Here is a 21,281-nt window from a genome sequence, read left to right as displayed (position 1 = left end):
GTGGGACAAGGTTGAAGATATCTTAAAATACAAACTGCAGTATACAGTCGATGGGAAGGTGATGAATGTCACTGTATCTGGAAATTTAGCAGTGGACACTGTGGAAACTGTGGTCTCTGGTCTGACTGCTGGGAGAGAATACAATTTTACTGTTTTCACTGTGTTTGAAGGAGTCGACAGCTCTGGATACCACCATCCTGCTCCGACAGGTACATGATCTGGTAATGTTAGGATGTAGAAAAATGTGTTGACATAATTGTAAAAAGTAACCAAGTGAAACTAGTTAATAACCGCATAACAAATACAACACAATTATAGATCTGAACAATGTTCAAAACAACTTCTTTGACAACAATATTACCAATATTTTGTTTTTTTGTTGGTTTGTTTTTAATCAACCATGGTCTTTTTTTTACATTGATACTGATTTGACTGTCAGCCACAAATTGTTCTTAAGTCTTGTTCTAAAATGCTTCTGTCTCCTTTTTGTTTTTTAGCTCCTGTTAATGTAAGAAATGTAACCGTTGTGACACAGAATGAAAGCAGTATAACTCTGCAGTGGGACAAGGTTGAAGATATCTTAAAATACAAACTGCAGTATAAAGTCGATGGGAAGGTGATAAATGTCACTGTATCTGGAAATTTAGCAGTGGACACTGTGGAAACTGTGGTCTCTGGTCTGACTGCTGGGAGAGAATACAATTTTACTGTATTCACTGTGTTCAAAAGAGTCGACAGCTCTGGATACCACCATCCTGCTCCGACAGGTAGATGATCTGGTAATGTTAGGATGTAAACAAAATGTGTTGACATAATTGTAAAAAAAAACCCAAGTGAAACTAGTTAATAACTGCATAACAAATACAACATAATTGTAGTTTTCAACAATGTTGAAAACAACTTCTTTGACAACAATAATACCATATATTTTTTTTTTATCAACCGCTGTCTTTTTTTACATTGATAATGATTTGACTGTCAGCTACAAATATTGTTCTCAAGTCTTGTTCTAAACTGCTTCTGTCTCTTTGTTTTTTAGCTCCTGGTAATGTAGGAAATGTAACAGCTGTGACCCAGGATGAAAGCAGTATAACTCTGCAGTGGGACAAGGTTGAAGATATCTTAAAATACAAACTGCAGTATGAAGTCCATGGGAGTAATAAGGTGGAGAATGTCCCTGCATGTCCTGAAAATTCAACAGTGAGATATGTGATCTCTAATCTGACAGCTGGGAGAGAATACAATTTTACTGTTTTCACTGTGTTCAAAGAAGTCAACAGCTCTGGATACCACCATCCTGCTGCGACAGGTAGATGATCTGGTAATTTTGACCAAGTTGTGTTTACAGTATTGCAAATAGTAACTAACTGCGGAAAACCTGTCAAAAAAAATTATAATAATTTTTGGGGGGATTTATGTCATTTGTAATTCATGCTTCTTAATATTGTAGCTGCTCATAAAACACAAGAATCAGTTGATTTAAATGAAACAACAGAGCTATAACAATGTATAATATAAAATCAGAACAATACAGCACTGCAAAGGAAACAGTTTAGAAAATCCTTAGTTATATACTTTGATTCAATATTCAATATTAGGAGTGAAATGTTACTTAATACAAAATGATGCATTATGGTTAATCATTTCTGTATCTCTTCTGTGTCAACAACAACAACAAAAACAGTAGAGAAAATTTACTGTTCTTTCAGTGATAAATTACAGTAAAACAAACCAGGACATGCTGGCATAGCAATAGTGTCCTCTGGATTTGCTCAATATTATTATTATTATTATTATTATTATTATTATTATTATTAGTAGTAGTAGTAGTAGTAGTAGTAGTAGTAGTAGTAGTAGCAGTAGCAATAGCAGCAGTAGTAGTAGTAGTAGTAGTAGTAGTAGTAGTAGTAGTAGTAGCAGTATTGATGTATATGTTACTTTTTTATGTGTTCAAGACATAGATGTTAGGTGCTGAAGAAACCCACAAAACCTAACAGGCTTGCAAATGTAAGGTTGTTTCTCAAACATTAAACCTTGAGTTGACCAAAATTATCTTATATTCTAAATGTGAAGTCATTCTTTGTGGCACCCCAAATTAAGTCCTTTTGAATGGTTTTGAAGTTATTGGTAGTTATCAAGTATTGCCTTACAGGCTTTTTTGGAATCTTTTATTAATATTTTATTTTCTATTTTGGTACTGAACTTGTCTCTCAGTCTTCTCTTTTCCTCCGTAGGACAGTGTCACAAACCATGTCTTTCATATACTAACTTACAAAGAGTTAAGCATGAAGTTGTTTACTCTCACTGACTATAATGTGTCATACTCAGGTATCAGTCAGTTCTTCCTCAACCAAGGGTAAATTGCTGTAGCTTGGTTTAAAAAAGACAGTTGGGTTTTTTATTTTATTTTTGTGAATTGTACAATTTAACTTTTAAACATTCATAAACATATGTAAAGTCATCTATTAATCGTTGAGATATGGATAAAGACCTCTGCTAACAATTCACAGATCTTATTTTGTGACCTTTTTCTAAAAATCCTTATTTAACAAAACTAAACGCCCATAGATAATACTAAGGACCTAACTTCCACATTCCCCCTTCCTCTTTTTGAAAGCTTTTGACAGAGTTTGAAATAATCTTACTCATTTTTATTGCTGGTTTATGAAGAATCGTTCAACTTTCTATTTGCTTTACTGTCTATCTTTTTGTAAAGCACTTTTTGACATAATCAAAAAAGTGTAAAGCAGATATTGTTATTTTTATTGTTATTGAAATCTCTAAAAAATATCTAATCTAAATTTTTAGAAACATCTTTGTATTGTTCTTCTGGGAAGACTGTTTTTTAAATAATACCTGAAGCAACTAAAACCTAACTAATTCACCTCAAAAGTTGTTTAAAATTTAGGATCTATTCTTTTTGCTTTTCATGACACAAACTAAACTAGTTGAACAAAATGTGACAAGCGTAACCACAGTGGATAGAACTGGATAACATTTACAGTATAATTTTTTTCTTCAATTAAATTCAAATGAATGTTATTTCCTTCCAAGAAATCAGATATAGATTTAAACTTTACAAGCACAACTAACTAGTTTCTTCACTCTTCTTTGTTACACTATTTACTTTGAAACTCAAGAAATGTTTTCCATTCTTTTTGTGTCGGTTTTCTGAGAAATTATCAGCACTGAGGGAAACTAAACATTATGTAATGGAAAATCACCCTTGTAAACAGCTTTAACTGCTTGAAAAAAAAATCATTTGGACAACATTGTCATCTGTCAAAGAATATTATTATTATTATTTTTATTTTTAAATCCTTGTTTTTCGAATGTTATAGGCATACATGAGTTCAAGCCACAGTATAACATCAAATTGTCAATAATGTCCTTTTCTAACAATTTCTTCATCATTTAATAAGTTTGTGCCACTCAAAAAACACAAGAATCATACATAGTTTGGACTAAATAAAACAATTTCTGTAAAAAAATACCCCATAAAATTGTGTTGTTTTTCATGTACCGTATGACTTTTTGTAAAACATCAAAAGGAAACTTCAACATTACGTACTGTCATTCTGCAGCAACAATTATTTGAATATAAGAAGTCTAGAATCTGTAACAGTAATATGTTTAAAGCAATTTTTTTCACTTGTTTTAAAGTAATAACAATTTATGCTCCTCTAAGTTTTGTTTTCTTTTTCTTTTCAGTTCCTCTAACGGTGTCTTCAGTCAGAGTTACAGAGCGCTCTCTGAACAGTTCAATTATAAAGTGGGAAATTCTAAATCAAGGCTGGGAATACCATGTTAGTACTAATGCTACTAATGCATCAACTGATTCAAAAAACTCATCAAACACTATGTCATATACGGTGTCAAATCTCCAACCTGGAACACTGTATTCATTCAGCGTGATCACACATTTCTCTGGACTCAACAGCACTGCTTATAATGGTTTCATATTAACACGTATGTATAAAGACTTTCATTTTGATAAACTCTTAATTAAAGTTTTTACTATAAAACGTTACTCCACTTGTAAAACTAGAAGAGCCAAACAGTCCTGTTTTATTTAGGCTAATGTTATTAATATTGAATCGTGCTAAATGTAAGAAATAAAGACTTGTCTGGAATAATTTTCATCTCCATTTCAGAAATAGACTGTGAGAGTGTAACATGGCGTGTTACTAACACATCAATCCAAGGAACAGTTAAAGGCGTGTTCTCAAAAGCATCTGCCACTTTTGGACCCTCAGTTTATACCAGTTCTACAGGCAGAAATGTGTCGTTCACTGACCTCTCTCCTGGTGCAACGTATGTGATAAGTCTTGAGCATGAAATACAATCCACACTCCTCTCACAGTGTGTAAGAAACGCCAGTGTGACTATTAGTAAGTACTACTCTTTCTCACAACATATTGTTTGTTTTACACAGACATTATACAGTTTGTAAAATTAATTTTTTTAAAGTCTGTACATTAGGGATTAGGCTGTTGGTGCTTTCAGCTGTATCGTTAGGAGATAAACTGTGAATTAATGATTGTTGCAGTTTAATGCGTGTCAATGTGCCCTTGCCTCATTATTGTAATAAAAAAATCGACATCAACCCCACAAAATAATGGAATTATTAATCCTTTATTTATAATGAAGGTGATATTTTAATTTGCTTGTAACGGAATCTGTCAAAAATATAAAAAAAATAGCACTTTTTGTGTATTTTGACAAGTCATTGATTGTTTTGTTGCCATATTAAATATCATGTGTGACTGAATGTCTGTTTTGTTTTGTTTGTTTGTTTAAATCACACAGTTCCCCCTTGGTTAACTGGTCACTGTAAAAACTGGGGTTCTGGTTATTCTGCTCGTATTATCTGGGATAATCCGGCTGGTGTGTGGCAGAAGGTCAGGGTTAACATGTCTGACCAGTCTTACCTCGTAAATCAAACTGAGAAGCAGCTTGTCATAAATGGACTTCAACCTGCCAAAACATACAAAGTGTCTTTAGTTTCACTGTCTGGTAGCAGATGTTCTGAATCGTCTGTTTTCTTGTGCAATACTGATAACAGAGGTGAGTAGAAGATCTAAGACATGTTTAGTTTTGTACTAAAAGTCACATGTTCTAACTGATTTAATCACTATTTTACTTCCTATAGGAGTCATTGCAGGGTCAGTGATGGGTGTCCTGCTTTTTTGTGTTCTTGCCTGTGTGTTTGTACTCATTTTCCTCAAAAGACCAGATATTATCAGGTTGGTCCTGCCTCAGTGACAAAATGATAAACCTGTATCTTTGAAATTTAACCTGTCAGTCCTTTAAACAGTCAAGTGATGTCTTTCCACAGCAGAAAAAAGTCATTCATTGCTGGATCCAGGAAAGCTGGGGCAAAAGGGAAGTGAGTATGAGATTTATAACCTCCAAAGTAATCTTGTCAGTTGCTGACAGTGTAAATCACACACTAGGTTTAACATTGCTCAGTGCTGTAAAATTTATGTCAGTAGGGTTGTAAAGGAATAAAATATTCTACTTCTGCTGTTTTCTTTCAGGGTTATTTCTGTTGCTAAATTTCCAGACCACTTCTATCAGATGAGCTTGGATGAAAACAGAGGTTTCAGTCAGGAATATGAGGTGCCCAAAAATATCCAAACGCATTGCTTTTCTTCCTTGTCTGCGTTTCAGAACGTGTTTACTTTTTCATGCTTTAACTCTGTTGGTTTTCAATTATGGTTTAATTTTACGGTGCATCGGTTTTTCACTTCCACATAGGAACTGGCTTCTGTTGGCACCGACCAAACACGCAAGGCAGCAACTCTTCCTGAAAACAAAGGGAAGAACCGATTCACCAACATTCTGCCCTGTAAGTTTGTCCTCTCAGCACTGATTTGTGTTATCATGAACTGTGGTGATTATGTGTGGTTTAAAATAATTGGAACTCTGTTAGCATACATTGCAGCGTGAGCAACTTGCACCTTCACTTTTTTTTTCCTTACTTTAGATGACTGGTGTCGGGTGAAACTAAATACATCAAGTCCCAGTGAGATCTTAGACTACATAAATGCCAGTTACATGCCAGTAAGTAACCTGTGTGTTAATTATTTTTGACAATTTCTGGTGGGGGTGCCTTACTTTTTCAGTACAGCTCAGTCGTGTGCTTATTTAAAACATAATATTGATGTTTGTACATTTTACAGTCTTCCTTGTTTAAACTAAAGATGGCAGCCTCTAAAGGATGTAAGATAAAATTTATTCCAACAGCTTCTTGGTCATTAACTGTATCAAAAACTTGTTTTTGTAGTCAGAAGTCAACAATATTTCCATTCAAACACAAAACCACTGTACTGTACCAGAGTCAAATACATAAGACAGCAAGGCAGGTGTTTCACTGCTCTACTTCATCGGTGTCTAAATAACATTAAATCATCAGTAATCTGCTTATGTTAGATGTTATTTTATTTTAAAAACAGTTTTATAAAATGACCTACATATCTAATTGTACATCCTTCACTGGTCTCAAAACCAAAATGAGTTTATAAGAGTTTAAAGATTTAAAAGCCCAAAATAAAATCAGTACTAACTTTTCTATTGTGAAGAACATGTTATGTTAAAGTAGGCTCCTATGACTGACTGAACTGTGACAAACTGTGTTAGCTGTGACTTTTTTTATTGACTTCCTCTTTTTTTTTGGTCTCAGTGGTTATGTTCCTCATCTCTTTTGTTGTCAAGTCATGGTTCCTGTCACCTCTTTGCAGTCCTATAAATAAAAAGGATGCCACTTTATGCCAACTACTTCTTATTAGATCTCTATTTTTAAATTCAGTCCTATTTTACTACTTTGTTTTTAGATGTATAGTAGACCTAACTGCTGATCAACTCACACCTACAGGTGTGCCTTGGACTTTGTCTTCTTCGTGATGACTTCTGCTCCACTTATGTACTTCGACGGTGTAAATATTGTTTATAAAACTGTGCACCACCTTCTTATCGCTATTAATGTTTAAAAAAATGTTGATTACTCATGTGCTTAAAGAAGAAAGGGAGGGTTTAATAATCATGAAATGTTCACTGTGGATTTTGACATTTACAGTTTATTCTAAATGTTTGTTAAAATGCTTGAATATTCACATTGATTTTAAAACCAGCAAAATATGCTGATCTAAGAGCCTGTATTTCAGTTCTGAGCTGTGAAGTTATTTATAAACCATCTATGTTCACTTCTTCTTAGGGCTACGACAGGAACAGAGAGTATATTGCCTCTCAGGGTCCTCTGCCCTCAACAGTCAAGGATTTCTGGAGAATGATTTGGGAGCAAAGAGTTAGAGGCATTGTCATGGTAACCAACTGCACTGAAGCAGGACGGGTAAGTTTTCAGAAAAATGTCAAAGTTATTTTACTGGCAGATTTTAAAGTAGCATTCACCTAAAAAGCAGCAATTCATTGTCACTCATCTGCTGTACTGGGTAATGTGTTGTATATATATAAATACATGTTTGTTGGAGCCATGACCGTATAGCTTTCTTTATCTGACAAGAGAAAATACAGAAAAAGGATTACTGTAACTTATTTGTTGTTTTATTTTCCTCTTAGACCAAGTGTGAGCATTACTGGCCTGAAGACCAGAGGCCGTGCCTTCATGGAGAACTGTTGGTCACATTAATATCTGAACAAAAGGAGCCCAACTGGACACTAAGGGAGTTTAGAGTAAAAAATGTGCGTTTACAGAATGATAATAAATGTTTTTAGTTGCTTATTTTATTCTTTTAAAACAATGCTGGTGGCTTAGTATCATTTATCAACTGCTACAGCATTCTGTACATTTGTTAACTGATTTCCTGCATGAAACCCTTTTGTACAGAAAAACAACTCAGAGGAGCGCAGCGTAAAACATTTCCACTTTACCGCCTGGCCTGACCACGGAGTCCCTCAGGGCACTGAAGTCTTGATCCAATTCAGAGGTCTGGTGAGACGGCACATCGAGAGTGAAGAGACGAAAGCTCCAACTGTGGTTCACTGCAGGTACAGAGAAAACTGGACAACTGAAGAGAAACCCCCACCAACCACTTGTGGAGTACTTGTACTTGTATTGAGGCAGCAGGTTTTTTTATGTGAAATGTGTGCTAAAAAAAAAACTTGGGGAAGAAACAGTATCATCCTGATTCTTACAAGTGTACAAAACACACAACAGATTGCACCGTCTTATTATTTATGAACCAAAAACAAACAAAAAATGGAAAAGCTGTGTGTAAAAAAACTAAGTCCCCTCCACGATTCGGTAGCTTGTAGAACCAAATTTCGCATCAATAGCTCTGTCAGTAGTTGTTTTCTGTATGACTTTATCAGTCTCTCACATAGTTGTGGAGGAATTTTGGCCATTGCTTCAGTATATTAAGGTTTGCAGACATTTGTTTCTGCACATTATGGTTCCACCACAGCATTTCGAGGTTGTGGTCTGGACTATGACTGAAAACAAGCCCAAATGATCATCTTTCTAACACTGTGCTTGACAGTTGGTAGAAGACATTTGTGCTGATTTGCTGTATTCAAACTTTTCAAACCGAAGTTGTGCTGCCATGTTCTTTTTGAAGAGAAGAGGCTTTCTCCTTCAACCCTTCCAAAGACATCATACTTGGTCAATCTTTTTTAATAACTTTAACAATTAACCCGTTTTCTGAGCTCTGCAGAGTCGGAGATGTACATTAGTTCTTGAGGTTTTTAAATTTGCACAGTCCGACCTTGGAGTGAATTTGCTGGGATATCCATGTTTGGGAAAACTGGCAGCTATCCTAAACATTGTCCACTTTTGAATAATCTCTCTCACTGATATACTCTAATTTGTTTGGAAATGTCCTTTGACCCTTTCCAGTTTAATTGTCAGAAACAGTTGCTTCTCTAAGGTCATTGCTGATGCCTTTCCTCTCTGGCATTGTGTTAACACACACCTGTACGCTCCCAAACAGCAAGTTGCCAGAACTCCGACTTTTAAAGAGGTGGTCACACTGATGATGATCAGTTCATCAAGCTCATTTGATCAGCAGCTCCTGGCTGATACTTTCCCTCCTAAATCTTGTGGAAGCAACAAGACGTAGTATTTCAAACACTGCTTTTCCATTTTGGCTTCATTTTTGTTTTGGAATCTGTTGTATGTTTTTTGTACACTTGAAGTTAGATTTGAATAATTTTGGTAAAGACTATTTTTATTGCATCCTGATACGTAAAGCCTTAGAACTGAAAAAAGGTGGACTTTAATTTCTCCTCATGACCGCAGTGTTACTGTTATAACATATACATCATTCTTTAATAGTTTTTGGCTGATAAAATATACAAATATGTAATATATTTCTGTACTGTATAATTCTCCCTGGTGGACCATGCATTAAGAACAACAAGTGAAACAGCTGTGGTTGACTTAGTGTTTTATGAACAAGAGTGAATAATTCACACATAAAATTAAAAACAATTAGGATTATTTTTTGATGACTCTAATGGTGCATTTTCTGTCTTTTTCTCAGTGCTGGAGTGGGGAGGACAGGTACTATCATCGCGCTGGATGTGCTGCTTCAGCAGCTGCAGAAAGAACACGCTGTCAGCATCAACGACTTTGTGCACAGGATGAGGCAGCATCGATCACACATGGTGCAGACTGAGGTAAGTTGTTTCAGAATGACCCAACTGTTCAGCTGTACTAAACCGCAAAGTTTATTTTGTAATCTTAAGTTGCAACCTTTTGTGTGCAACATAAAGACTTGGTCAACTCTGCGAGCAAATAAGTGTCAGCCAGTGTCTAAAACCACACACTACGTTAAAATAACACCCATTTTACACAGCCCTGCATTTTGAATAATGAGAAACCTTTGTTTGTTTGTTTTTTCTAAATGTCTTTTTAGTCTCAGTATGTTTTTCTGCACCAATGCATCATGGACAGCCTTCAGCAGAACGAGAAGCAGGAAGAAAACATTTACGAGAATGCAGATATGATTTATGCCAACGCCACTGCGCTCAGAGAATTTCACAACCACAAGACTAACGCCTAAACAAGCCTCAAGCCTGCACTTTGTTTCTTCGCACTTAATGGCTAATTCTTATGTCAACATTGTCTTGTTATGAATAGAATTATAGATATATTTACACATTACATTTTAACTGTACTTGAATGTTCTTTTTAATATTTTCATTTTGCATTGTTGTTCTTTTTATTTGACGTGTGTGTTCCATTAATAATACTATTATAAGAAAATGAGGCTTCGGTTAACCAGAGATTATGTAAGATTTTATTAGCATTAAAAAGATGTTGAAGTAAAAAAAAAAAAGAAACTAATATGTACATAAAATTAAATATTTTGTATTTAAAACAAGTTTCCAAATAAAATTGCAGTGAATTTTGCGGAACTAGCTGAGTGTCCACTGCTTGTCCATTTCACCTCCTTAACTTCATAGCAGATGGTCTCTTTAGACGTCCTCCTTTGAAGTACTGCAGTCCGGTGGGTCCAGACTTTTGGAAAGAACAGAGAAGTTCTTTTCAATGAGTTCCTGTCTTGCTTTTAGTGCCTCAGTGACAACCTCTACAGTGGCTGAGCATTGCTTGCCTGGATATGGAGACTCAGTTTTACCAGCAGCAGGTGGAAGAGGAATGGAAAACTTTTGGGCAATGTTGTGCAGCACGCTGCATGCCTTGATAATGTTTGACTTTTTGTTCAAGGAGCCATCATCTACAAACCCAAGTTGCATGAGACACTTGAAACGCCTCTTCATGGAGCTGAGCGTCGTCTGCATGACATTATGGATCTTTGCGTGGGCTTCGTTGAAGCGGATCTCGCTGTCGTTTGCAGGCTCTGACACAGCAGTCAAGACGTGTTTGCTTAAGCGGTAACCTTTCCCACCTTTTTAGGACACAAGAGAGAAGGCTACAATTAATTCAGCACTAAAAAAATGATTAAAATATTATTTCTGACAGTGTTATAAACCTGCTATAAGACTTGTGTTTTTTCTCACATCCCCACAGAATTAAGAGTGCACAACCAAGTTTCCACAGAATTCAGATATATATTAGCTTAAAATATTATCTTCAAAACTGGAAATAAAAGATCTTTTTAACTTGCACCTCCTACATAAAACTCTGCAGAAACATAAGAATTTACGTGGGACCCTCAGCGTCTTCTGCTCCTCATGGAATTCATATAAGATCCGACTTGTAGTTTCTGCACAGCGACTGTCTGAGGCTTAATTTTCAGTCTGTTTCTGTCTGCTTCTCTTAAGTTTGGAGTCAGGGAGTGACAGACTGCCTGCCATTACCATGCGGTTACCGTGATGACTCCAATGAGCCACTGGCAGCATTCACCATTTCTTTTGAACTTGGTTCTCTGTGCACTGTATACAGTTCACACATCAATATGTAGGCATTTTTTATTTACTTGGATCATCAGAAAGTTATGTTGGAAGTTAGAGCAGTCACTGCAACAGTGGCCTATAAAACAGCGCTCATAAAAATAATATAGGAAGTCATTAATAAATCATGGCTGTGCTGTATAGGGATTTGTAAAGTGTTGTAAGAATAAGCTTTGACCTTGTATTATTACTGGGCTGGAAAGAAAATTGAACTGTTTTGTCCACTTGTTTTGTTTCCTTGGCAGACAGCTGTAGTTGGCTGTTAGGAACTGCGACACATGGTGGAGAGCTGTGAGACTCCTGTATGTGGACCCTCAGTTTGTTTTTATTTATTTATTGGGGGGTGGGAGTGTTGTTGGAGGGACTCAGAACCTTCCGTGTTTTTATTAATTAAATGGTGTTTGAGAACATGGCAGAGCTTGTTTGCAGAGAACAGTCTTTTCCGTGTCCGTGCCCATAACCTAATGATTCTCCTGTGTCTTACCAATAAGCCAAAATGGTCCGTGTACGTCTTCCTCCACTTCCCTCCCCTTGAACGAGGATTCCCACATTTCCTGTTCGTACGTGCGGCCCACGCAGCACTTCTCAACGCTCAGGATGTTGCTCTCAGGGTCACAGATCACCTGGCTCACCACCGACGTGTACCCGAGCGCGTTGATGAAAGACTTGAAGGAGCTCTTGTCGTAGGGGGAGGCTCTGATCTTGAAGTGCGCCGGAGCCAGGACGCCCAGCACGTCGGGGATCCCGCAGAGCTCCTTGGTCTTGGAGGCGGTTCTGGTTTTGGCTTCGGCGGTGACGGGGAACGAGATGAAAACATCGGACATGCCCGCGATGACTCCGGACATTGTGTTCACCACCGTGGTGAGGCTGACCGGCTGCTGCGTCCCTGTTTTCCACGCGACGGCGGGGGTGAAGAGCCCCTGTGCGTAAAAGTTCAGCGCTAGCATGACCATCACGTCCACGGACGGTGCGGGTCTCTTAAAGGCGGCCGTTTTCATGCGGTTCCGCACGGCCTCTGTGATGAAAGCGATGCAGGGCCTGGAGAGGTGGAACATCTCGAACAAATCCTCGTCGGTGAAACTGTCGAAACAACTTGGAGCAGCGGAACTCAGATCATCTTCCTCCGGCTCGCCGGTCCCGAAGAGCTCCTCCTGGACAGCGAGCCACACCGGCACCGCAAAGGCCATTTATCTACAACTACCACCTAAATACTATGTGTGACTGGTAATAGGGCTAACAAACTAAAAGGAATAAACTTTTAAAAATGCGAGAAACAGCTTAGGCACAGATAGCTAAACAATACAGGACAATTCTTCTTCTTGCCATAAGAACCGCACGCAAATGAAGCGCCGGCGCCCCCTGGTGGTCATTCATTTAACCAATTCTTTTTTTATTTTCTGCGGTAGCTAAAGTTGTATGTTTTCACCACCTAGCGGACAGAATTGTGAACTAATTCGATGAAAATAAACCACTAAAATGTTTTGTGCAGTCCAGATAAATGTGATCCCTGTTAGGGACCATTTGTTTTATCCAACATAAAATCAAAACTCTTCATTATCATCTCATTCTATTTTCCCCACAAAAACAAAACAATTTTGACTTCTGAGTCAGAATTAAGTTTGCGCTTGAATTACCTTTTTCTGTAAAATAAAGATACTATTAGAATTATGACAAATACTGGACTGCATATGTAAAGCAAAAATTGTTGCAGTTAAAAATAAAAAGTATCTATATTGACCTGAAGCTCTTTTATATGCGAGTTAACATTTTATAATACAAACGCCAACTGCAACTAAAACCCCAATTCAAAGAAAAAAAAAAAAAAATTAATTTTGTTATATGTCAAAGTCTTTATTTAATAGACACAAGTACAAAAGAAAATGGTGTCTTTACTGACCCACTGTGTTGTATTCAGAAAATGAAACGTTTAATTAAACCAAGATTTTGAGGCCAAGAAAAAAAGTCTGTTCGTTAGAAATCTTTAACAAATCTGAACCTCCTAATCCTTACCAGAGTGGACAAAAAGCCATCTAACCACAACATATATCACTATCAGTTCTTCAATAATTAAGTTGTTGTAATAAAAAGAAAAGTGACCAGTAGGGATTTATCATCAAAAAACAAACTACTGGAAAAAGGTTATCAACTGTTACTGTTTGACCTCCTTTAAATGATAGACTATGATACAATAAATATCAAAAGGCTGCAAACGTGTTGTAAATGTCAGTATAGTGATTTGCTTCTAATGCTCTGAGAAAAAAATGTTTTAATAACATAACAAACATTTAATTGTAACCTAATATATATTAATCTATACAAGAAGACACCTGATTTAATACGTTTTATCTTAAAATGTGTAATTCACAGCGTTTTTCTTTTAGGAAACAAAAAAGTCAAATTTTAGCAGCTTCCCTTAAACCCTGCCAACAGATCTGTGAGAATGTCTGTTACGTCTCAGGCGATAAATAAAACATTTTGTTGACTTCACTGATGGAGACATCCTTCAGGAGGGGTATCCCCGCCTTCTGGTAGTTATCTGTCCTCTGTCCTTGTGCAAATACATCTGTGACAGAAAAAAAATAATTAAAATAACAACAAACATTACAGTATTCTTTTATCTAGTAATTTCAGGAATGATTTTCGTGACATCGTTAAAAGTATCTAGAATCCCGGTTCAGCCCAGTGGCTACACCACACCTTACCTGTGATGTTGTCCACAGAGTCCAGTGGAGCCGTGTTGTTCATGTTCACTCCAAACAACACAACAACAAAGACCAATAATGCCACCAGCAGGTAGAATGGAACTGCAAGAGCCCAGTACCTACGAAACACAAGGTTTCTGTTAAATGGTTGTTAAAATACTAACACAGTGTTTTATGGAAATTGAAAAAACTGGGTAATAATTTGGAAAACTTGTTCCTACAATGATTATACTTACTTTTGAGGCCAGTAAGTGAGCCCTATTGAATGAAGCCACTCTTCTGGTACAAATGCCCACAGACAGTACAGAACTGTGAATGGAGAATAATAATATTACAGATACTGTTCATGTGATTGTTTGAATTTATATTAAAGATACATTATATATTTTTAATTAGAGTTGTGAGCTATTTGTAATCACTTTTATATGTCAGGTTTTGTATACTGATAACACGTCACACAAGGTCATGCCGTTTCCTATATTAGAATGTAATAAAATGAAAAATAACTTTTTCAAATAGCTTTTTTCCCTCTTTTTTATGTATGGATTACTCAAGTGCCAGATCATTTAACCATCCCAGCTCATATCATGTCATAGATTTTTTTAAAATAAATAAATAAACAACAACAAAAAGAAAGAAACAAAATCAGTTGAAAACTTTTGTTACCTTAGTGGAATCTTACTAAGTTGTATTTTGTTTCTTAATTAGTAGGGTTATTAAACAATTGTGGATAAATCTGTAAAGTTGGTTTTAGATGCAAGTGTGCTCAAACTAAGTGTGCTCGACTAACTTTTAATACCATACGGATCTGGAACAAGGAAGTACACAGTCCTGTTTTACGTGTGTGTGTAAAACAAGAGAAATTAAATAATTTATTTTTTACTTACAGAAAGCAAACTGTGATCCAAGGTAGAGGACAAACCCATAAATAGCCCTTTCAGGGAGAGGAGACGGGGAGTTTATAACCATGATCTGAAAACACAAACCCCAAAGAAACGAGGAGATACCAATATATATTAAACTCAAACTTCTAAATGAGAAAATTCAGATTTATGGGAATTAATCTGTCAGTTATCTGAATATCATCAGATACGATCACGTTACTTTTTCAAATAATGACTAAACAAAGTTGAGTTACTAATGTAACACTAAGAAACAATATTTGTCCCAAAACCTTCGTTTCGATCAAGATGAAAACAGCAGCGTTGGAGATGTTCCGTTAGCATTGGTTCGGTGGGAAACGTTTCCGGGATCAGAAGTTCCGCGATCGAACAAAATTGTACAAAACTACCATCAACGTATTTTAAAAATAAATAAATAAATACATAAAACATGATATTTTACATACATTTATTTCTGATAGTTGGAACATTATTTATATTAAATTTGCTTTTTAACTACGTGGAAGCATCTAAATTAGTACGTCTTGTGTTAGACGGACGCATTTGGACGTTGAACAAATGGGAAATACAACAGCAGCATGGTTTAGGTGAATCTAACAAGTGACCAGATTTCGTTTACTTTTTCGTGAAGTATTGAGGCAGTTTATCTGCATTTGTATCGTTTTGTTGTAGATTTACTAAAAGAAGACATTTCTCGGTGTGACGACAGCAACTTTTTAAACGTTAGCTTAAAAACAGCTCTGCATGTCAGCGTGGCTGATTAAAACAGACCTTAATAATGTCTAAGGCGGAGAAGAAGAAAACGCACTCTGAATCAAAAACACAGAAGCCTACAGCTAAAGACAAGAGGAAGAAGTTTTGGATAAAACACAACAAGAAGAAAAAGTTTAAAAAGGTGACAGTCCCACTGAAGCACCAAGAAAAGGCTAAAACTCAGCAAACTGCTTCTCCAGAAGGTGCCCAGCAGTTCTCTTCTAACTGGAAAACATTACAAGAGGTTTGTTTTATACAAACATACGATACCAACACATCACATATCTTATGCTGTGTATTTTTAAGTGTTTGTAGAACTCAGTTATTTTTGTGAAACTTCCCACAGATCCTAAAGGCCAGTCAGCTGGAGAAAAAGAGTCCAGTGACACCGAAACAGAACGGAGTCTTTTTAAAGAAGGCAAAAGAAAATGCTTTGAAAGGTGTTTCCAAGGGCAATGCTACTTCCACCCAGACAGACTCTGTGAAAAAACAGAAGCACAAATGTGCTCCTAAAAATGTCCCCAAGGAAACTGCTGTGAACTTGAATGACCCCTCTTCCTCAGACACGCAGGAGCCTGCTGCTCCAAAACGAAAAAAGGACAAAGGAAAGTCAAACAGCGAACCTGCAGCGAAGAGAACAAAATATGTAGCTGAGGAGAGGAAACCTACAGAGTATGTACACTGTATTAACTTCAGCTGGTGTCTGCTACCAGAATATTTATATATAACTCGTCTCATCATGTGTTGTTGCAGGGAGGATCTTTGGTTCGATGATGTTGACCCCGATGATGTTGAGGAAACGTTAGGAGCAGAGGCAGCAGAGATCATGAGGAGGAAACAGGGAATACTCAGTAGCAAAGACACAGAGAGCACTTTGGTGAAGGAGAAAGCTTTTGAAGGGTTAGTGACGGCACAGTCAATTATGTTTGCAGCATTTTTATTATGAAAGAAAACTTTCCTAACGAGACTTAATGTTGAAACTTATATTAAATTAATGGAAGCCCAAAAGAACTCTGTTTTAACTTCTTTAAACTTTGGCCCGAAGAGCCAAATTTTTAAGACTCTTTTCAAGTCTCATTCGTTGGTTTCGTTTGGATTATTTTTTTTTTTTGACAGCCCTTAAAAAGACTTAGTCTAGTCTAAACTGCAAACACAAAGTTAAGAATAAGACCCAAATTTCTCCTGGATCAGAAAAATATTATTTTTCTTAGCAATGCACATTTTCACTATTTTTTAATGTCTTGCAACCAGCTTTTGGTTCTTGGTAATAATGTCAAAACTAAATCGGGGCGATTTCGTCAAATACCAAAAAAAAAACCAAGAAAACCATAGGTTACAACACTAACAAAAATCATTTAAAAATTTATTACAGCCATTTTCCAGTTTGTGTGATAACACCTCTTATTAAAACATAAAAATATGTTATAAAACTCTTTGAACATGTATTAAAATTTCCAGTTTGTTATACTTTAACTGGCTAACAGCACAAAGATACTGTAATACAGACACTCCCTGGCTATTGGTCATTTCTGTCAAATAAACAATCCAAATGAATGTAGTTCCAGCATCCTGGTACCACATATTCTAAGTCACTACCCTCCCAGATTTGGTTTTATAAGAAGAGGGAGTCATGATGTTTTTCTTGATTGGTGTATAACTTATGTGTATTAAATAGATGCCCCACATCTCCAATTTTAGCGTCCAGGCTTCTGACTGATGCATGTATTTTTATTTTTTATGTTTGTCATATAATGCGAAGTGTTTATTGTCATTGTACATTATATAACAAATCTTGTATTTTCGCTAACCATTTCCACATCGACATCTGTAGCTTGTGCAGCATTGTAGGAAGGCAGTTAACAAGAAAAGGAAGGTTGTGTAGAAATCTGCATGGTCCATTCTATATGGACAGACTTTTAAGTTGGTGTCAACAGAAAAATATTTCTAGTTCAGGATGTTTGACTTGTTTGGTATCCTCTGGTTTTAGCCTCACAAAAGCTGTGGCCATCGATTGTGAGATGGTGGGAGTCGGTCCTGATGGGGAGGACAGCATCTTGGCTCGAGTGTCCATCGTCAACCAGTTTGGGAAATGCATCTATGACAAATACGTGAAACCCACAGAGAAAGTGACAGACTACAGAACAGATGTAAGCGGGATCCGACCAGAGGACATCAAGGATGGTGAGTTGAAATGGACAATAAAACAACTGCACTTGTTTAAGAGTTACGGGTCATTATTTTAAAGTGTCTCTTGTTCCTTTTTTATTATGATGATATTTACTGTCTATGTTTATCTCACCGCAGGAGAGGATGTACAGACTGTGCAGAGGGAAGTTGCAAACATCCTGCAAGAGAGAATAGTTGTGGGACATGCTATACACAATGACTTAAAGGTAGGTGATTACTTTTAACTAATTATTTTAAAAAATCATGTTGAAACAAACTCCTATTAACCTCTGAAGTGGTTTCAGATTCTGCACTTGGATCATCCTAAAAAGAAAATCAGGGACACTCAGAAGTATAAACCCTTCAAAACTATTGCCAAGGTAATAACAATATGCAATCACTAATACTTTCAAACTGTTTGAACGAGACTCCCCGATACATGTGGACCCCCACACCCAAGCACTTTAAGAAGTCCCCAATCAAATTATGAAGTTTAAATTGTAATAACACGATTTTCTATTTTTAGAGCGGCCGGCCCTCACTGAAAGTCCTCTGTAGAGAAGTTCTCAACGTAAAGGTGCAGCAGGGTGAACATTCATCTGTAAGTCACCTTCTCAGTAAAATGATTAAAACGTGCACTGCCTCTCGTGATGATGATGGATGATTTCAAGCATAAAGTTGCCAAACCAAACATACAAAGAGTTCTTCCTGCATTTTCCAGGTCCAAGATGCACAGGCTACCATGAGGCTGTACACTCTGGTAAAGAAACAGTGGGAAGCAGAGATTAAAGCCTCCAAGAAAAACAAAGACTTAAAGACGAAAAATGAGAGGAAACCCAAGTAAGAAGAGAAGGCTGAGTGGATTTAAAATTCAAAACCAGTATGCAAGAGGACAAACCGTCTCCTGATGAGAGCAGACATGACTGAAATTGTTTATTTTCAGAAGAAAAATAAACCACAAGTGGGCTGTGGAGAAAAACTAGGTATTATAAAACACCAAACAAAGCAGATGGATACCCTATTTAAAGATATAACAACGAAATGAATGAATAAAAAATGATTTCATTAGCCTGACAGTTGAATACGAGGCTGCAAAGGTGTGTACTATAAAGCCAGATTACTGGGTTAGTAATGTATGATAATCTTTAGGCCCAGAGTTGTCAGTGCCTTAAAGCTGGCTCAGTTACCATGGCAACACATCAAACCAGTTCTGTTCAAAGCTTTGCATTTTAATCAAATATGAAAGTTGTTGTGATTCTGTTGAATGGAAGAATCAACACTTTATCAAATATTTTTATTGTCAGAAAAAGAATCCTCTCATGTTGTGTGTGTTCCCTTGTTTTGAGAGTGTGCATAAAACCTGACGGAGGTAAAAACAAGTTGATAGCCAAAATCCTGGAAGTTTTAAGGTTATTTAAAGCAACAAACACACAAATAAGCCTGAATATTTTGAGCTCGCTTTAAGTGACACCCTTTAGGTTTGTGACTTTGTTGTTGTTTTATCGATCAGAAGAGTTATGGAAAGCTGAATGTTTTGTTTTTTTGAGCACATGAGCTGGACCTGTTTAGGGAGCAAACTGTTCACAAGAGTCTGGATCCTCTGCAGATACTGACCCTTTCAGTCAAATTTCTTCCTTGAATTCTTGTAGACTTATTTTTTTTTGTTCTTTCAAAATGTTATTTTCTGGTCGGAGACATGATTTCAACTCATCCACCATCCAGCATCCTCTTCAGACTGCTGTTTAGAGCTCATAAGATTTGGACACAATCACAAACTGTATATTGTGGTCTCATTTTATATAAAATAAACAATCATAATAGAGCTTCATCCACCTCTTTTGTCTCACATCATGGTTTACTTTTAATTTGGACATTTGAAAACGTGTGGCTGAAACATACTGCCATACAAGCTAATGTATTTCAATTCGATTCAATTCAAATCAAAGATACTTTATTAATCCCAAAGGAAAATTAAATGTTGTAGTTCATAATTCTGGTTTTGTTAAAGAGTTGTTATAGATGCTGTTGGCTGTGGGCAGGAAGGATCTCTTATAGCCGTCTGTTCCGATGTGTCCTCGGCCCTGGTGTCCTCAAAGAGCCCCACCAGTTGAGCCTCGCTGGCCTCCTGCTGAGCCATGACGGCTGTGCTCTGAAAGCTCAGGTCGGTCTTGAAGTCCTGGGCGATCTCCCGGACCAGGTGCTAGAAGGGCAGCTTCTGGATTAGCTGCTCGGTGGACTTCTGGTAGTGGTGGATTTCCTTGAGAACCACGGTACAGAGCCTGTAGAGATGAGGCTTCTTCACTCCGCTGATGGCCGGGAGCGCTCTTGCTGGCAGCTTTGGTGCCGAGCTGCTTCCTGGGAGCTTTACCTACGGTGGATTTACAGGCAGTCTGCTTGGTTCTGGCCATGACTGGACTTCAGTGTTCTTCACATTTAACACTTGTTGTCATAGTTACGTATCATAACAAAATGTCCAAAGGTAAAAAAGGGTTTCTGTAAAAATCCCTCCAGCTGCACAGGATCCGATACCAGAGGAAATAATGATCCAAAAAAAGTGATTTACATCAAGAAAAAAAGAGGAATAACATTTTCAAAAGCAATATCTCAGAATGAGTAACAGAGCTACTCCAACATGCAGCCACCTTGAGTGGCACAATTCTAATTTATTACCTTTTTTTCCTTAATGCCAGAAATGAACCATCTGAACTGGTGGAACTTACTCATATTTGGTGCTTATGAGTTGGTCCCATTTTCAACCTTTTTCTACAGGATAAAAAAAAATTAATTGTCAGTGAGAAAGTAATAATTAATGTCCTAGGACGGGATTGTTCCTCTTTTACTATTTGTTAGAAAGCGATCTGAAACTGTTCCATGCAGTTCTAGTTGAGCAATCAAAGAAAAAGCAGAACATGTTTGTACCGAAAAACAAGTCACGGTCCTCAATGACCTTGGAAACTTACTGAATCATGAGAATTACTTACATCAATTTTCTATCACTTATCTACAACAGGTAATATATTAATATTCACAACCTCTCTGCAGAACCTCATTTCAAAAGATCTGAACTGTACCTTGAACTGAAAATACAAGGTGTAGATGACTTGAGTTTTAAAGGGTTACTTACCAAACCCAGCCGCAAGTTACTCAAATCTAAGTGAGAGATTTTTGAAAGTTCTTTTCAGTCACAGATAATAAATCGGTGTTAGTTTTATCAGCATTACTACATGATTACTGTGGTAGTCTACTGATTGCCGGAAGAAGATAGATGCCAATAAACACATTTGATGGAGACTCTGAACACTGTTGTTACAGACTTTACAGGACGAGCACAGCCTGTTGGTTTCAGAGAGGTCAAATTCTCCGTGAGCTCTGAACAGCACCTGCA

The 21,281-nt window shown here is 36.9% G+C and overlaps 4 protein-coding genes across 7 annotated transcripts in view; 2 read left to right on the top strand and 2 right to left on the bottom strand.

Moving 5' to 3' along the window:
* LOC108237239 (receptor-type tyrosine-protein phosphatase H) overlaps nucleotides 1–10,371 on the top strand; it is a 17,687-nt gene extending 7,316 nt beyond the window's left edge. For 2 of the 4 annotated variants that reach the window (XM_037980846.1, XM_017418544.3), the window contains 16 exons: nucleotides 11–209; nucleotides 498–767; nucleotides 1,040–1,309; nucleotides 3,712–3,969; nucleotides 4,155–4,391; nucleotides 4,810–5,067; nucleotides 5,153–5,246; nucleotides 5,339–5,389; nucleotides 5,541–5,622; nucleotides 5,761–5,851; nucleotides 5,990–6,066; nucleotides 7,217–7,351; nucleotides 7,579–7,701; nucleotides 7,847–8,007; nucleotides 9,501–9,636; nucleotides 9,876–10,371. In XM_037980846.1, coding sequence (XP_037836774.1) covers nucleotides 11–209; nucleotides 498–767; nucleotides 1,040–1,309; nucleotides 3,712–3,969; nucleotides 4,155–4,391; nucleotides 4,810–5,067; nucleotides 5,153–5,246; nucleotides 5,339–5,389; nucleotides 5,541–5,622; nucleotides 5,761–5,851; nucleotides 5,990–6,066; nucleotides 7,217–7,351; nucleotides 7,579–7,701; nucleotides 7,847–8,007; nucleotides 9,501–9,636; nucleotides 9,876–10,022 — 2,589 coding nt within the window. In that variant the 3' untranslated portion in view covers nucleotides 10,023–10,371. The remainder of the gene's footprint in view (nucleotides 1–10; nucleotides 210–497; nucleotides 768–1,039; nucleotides 1,310–3,711; nucleotides 3,970–4,154; nucleotides 4,392–4,809; nucleotides 5,068–5,152; nucleotides 5,247–5,338; nucleotides 5,390–5,540; nucleotides 5,623–5,760; nucleotides 5,852–5,989; nucleotides 6,067–7,216; nucleotides 7,352–7,578; nucleotides 7,702–7,846; nucleotides 8,008–9,500; nucleotides 9,637–9,875) is intronic. The other 2 variants (XM_037980847.1, XM_025006436.2) reach the window with 1 other exon arrangement.
* si:dkey-197c15.6 (putative nuclease HARBI1) lies at nucleotides 10,237–12,698 on the bottom strand. Its single transcript, XM_017418548.3, has 2 exons — nucleotides 11,858–12,698; nucleotides 10,237–10,868 (listed from the first exon to the last, which is right to left on the bottom strand). The coding sequence occupies exons 1-2, from the start codon at nucleotides 12,558–12,560 to the stop codon at nucleotides 10,438–10,440; spliced, it is 1,134 nt and encodes a 377-aa protein (XP_017274037.1). The 5' UTR covers nucleotides 12,561–12,698; the 3' UTR covers nucleotides 10,237–10,437.
* A 501-nt stretch (nucleotides 12,699–13,199) lies between these two features.
* Nucleotides 13,200–15,353, bottom strand: LOC108237241 (phosphatidylinositol glycan anchor biosynthesis, class P). The gene is made up of 5 exons (XM_017418549.3): nucleotides 15,250–15,353; nucleotides 14,963–15,047; nucleotides 14,312–14,384; nucleotides 14,076–14,194; nucleotides 13,200–13,936 (listed from the first exon to the last, which is right to left on the bottom strand). The coding sequence occupies exons 2-5, from the start codon at nucleotides 15,042–15,044 to the stop codon at nucleotides 13,821–13,823; spliced, it is 390 nt and encodes a 129-aa protein (XP_017274038.1). The 5' UTR covers nucleotides 15,045–15,047; nucleotides 15,250–15,353; the 3' UTR covers nucleotides 13,200–13,820.
* A 156-nt stretch (nucleotides 15,354–15,509) lies between these two features.
* Nucleotides 15,510–19,724, top strand: rexo4 (REX4 homolog, 3'-5' exonuclease). Its single transcript, XM_017418285.3, has 8 exons — nucleotides 15,510–15,974; nucleotides 16,077–16,402; nucleotides 16,484–16,630; nucleotides 17,718–17,911; nucleotides 18,035–18,123; nucleotides 18,202–18,276; nucleotides 18,423–18,497; nucleotides 18,618–19,724. Exons 1-8 carry the CDS (start codon nucleotides 15,756–15,758, stop codon nucleotides 18,738–18,740), a joined length of 1,248 nt encoding a protein of 415 aa, XP_017273774.1. The 5' UTR covers nucleotides 15,510–15,755; the 3' UTR covers nucleotides 18,741–19,724.
* The last annotated feature ends 1,557 nt before the right edge of the window (nucleotides 19,725–21,281 follow it).

Source organism: Kryptolebias marmoratus, linkage group LG17, assembly GCF_001649575.2.
Source record: "Kryptolebias marmoratus isolate JLee-2015 linkage group LG17, ASM164957v2, whole genome shotgun sequence".
Taxonomy (NCBI): Eukaryota; Metazoa; Chordata; class Actinopteri; order Cyprinodontiformes; family Rivulidae; genus Kryptolebias; species Kryptolebias marmoratus.
This window is presented reverse-complemented; position numbering and strand designations above follow the sequence as displayed.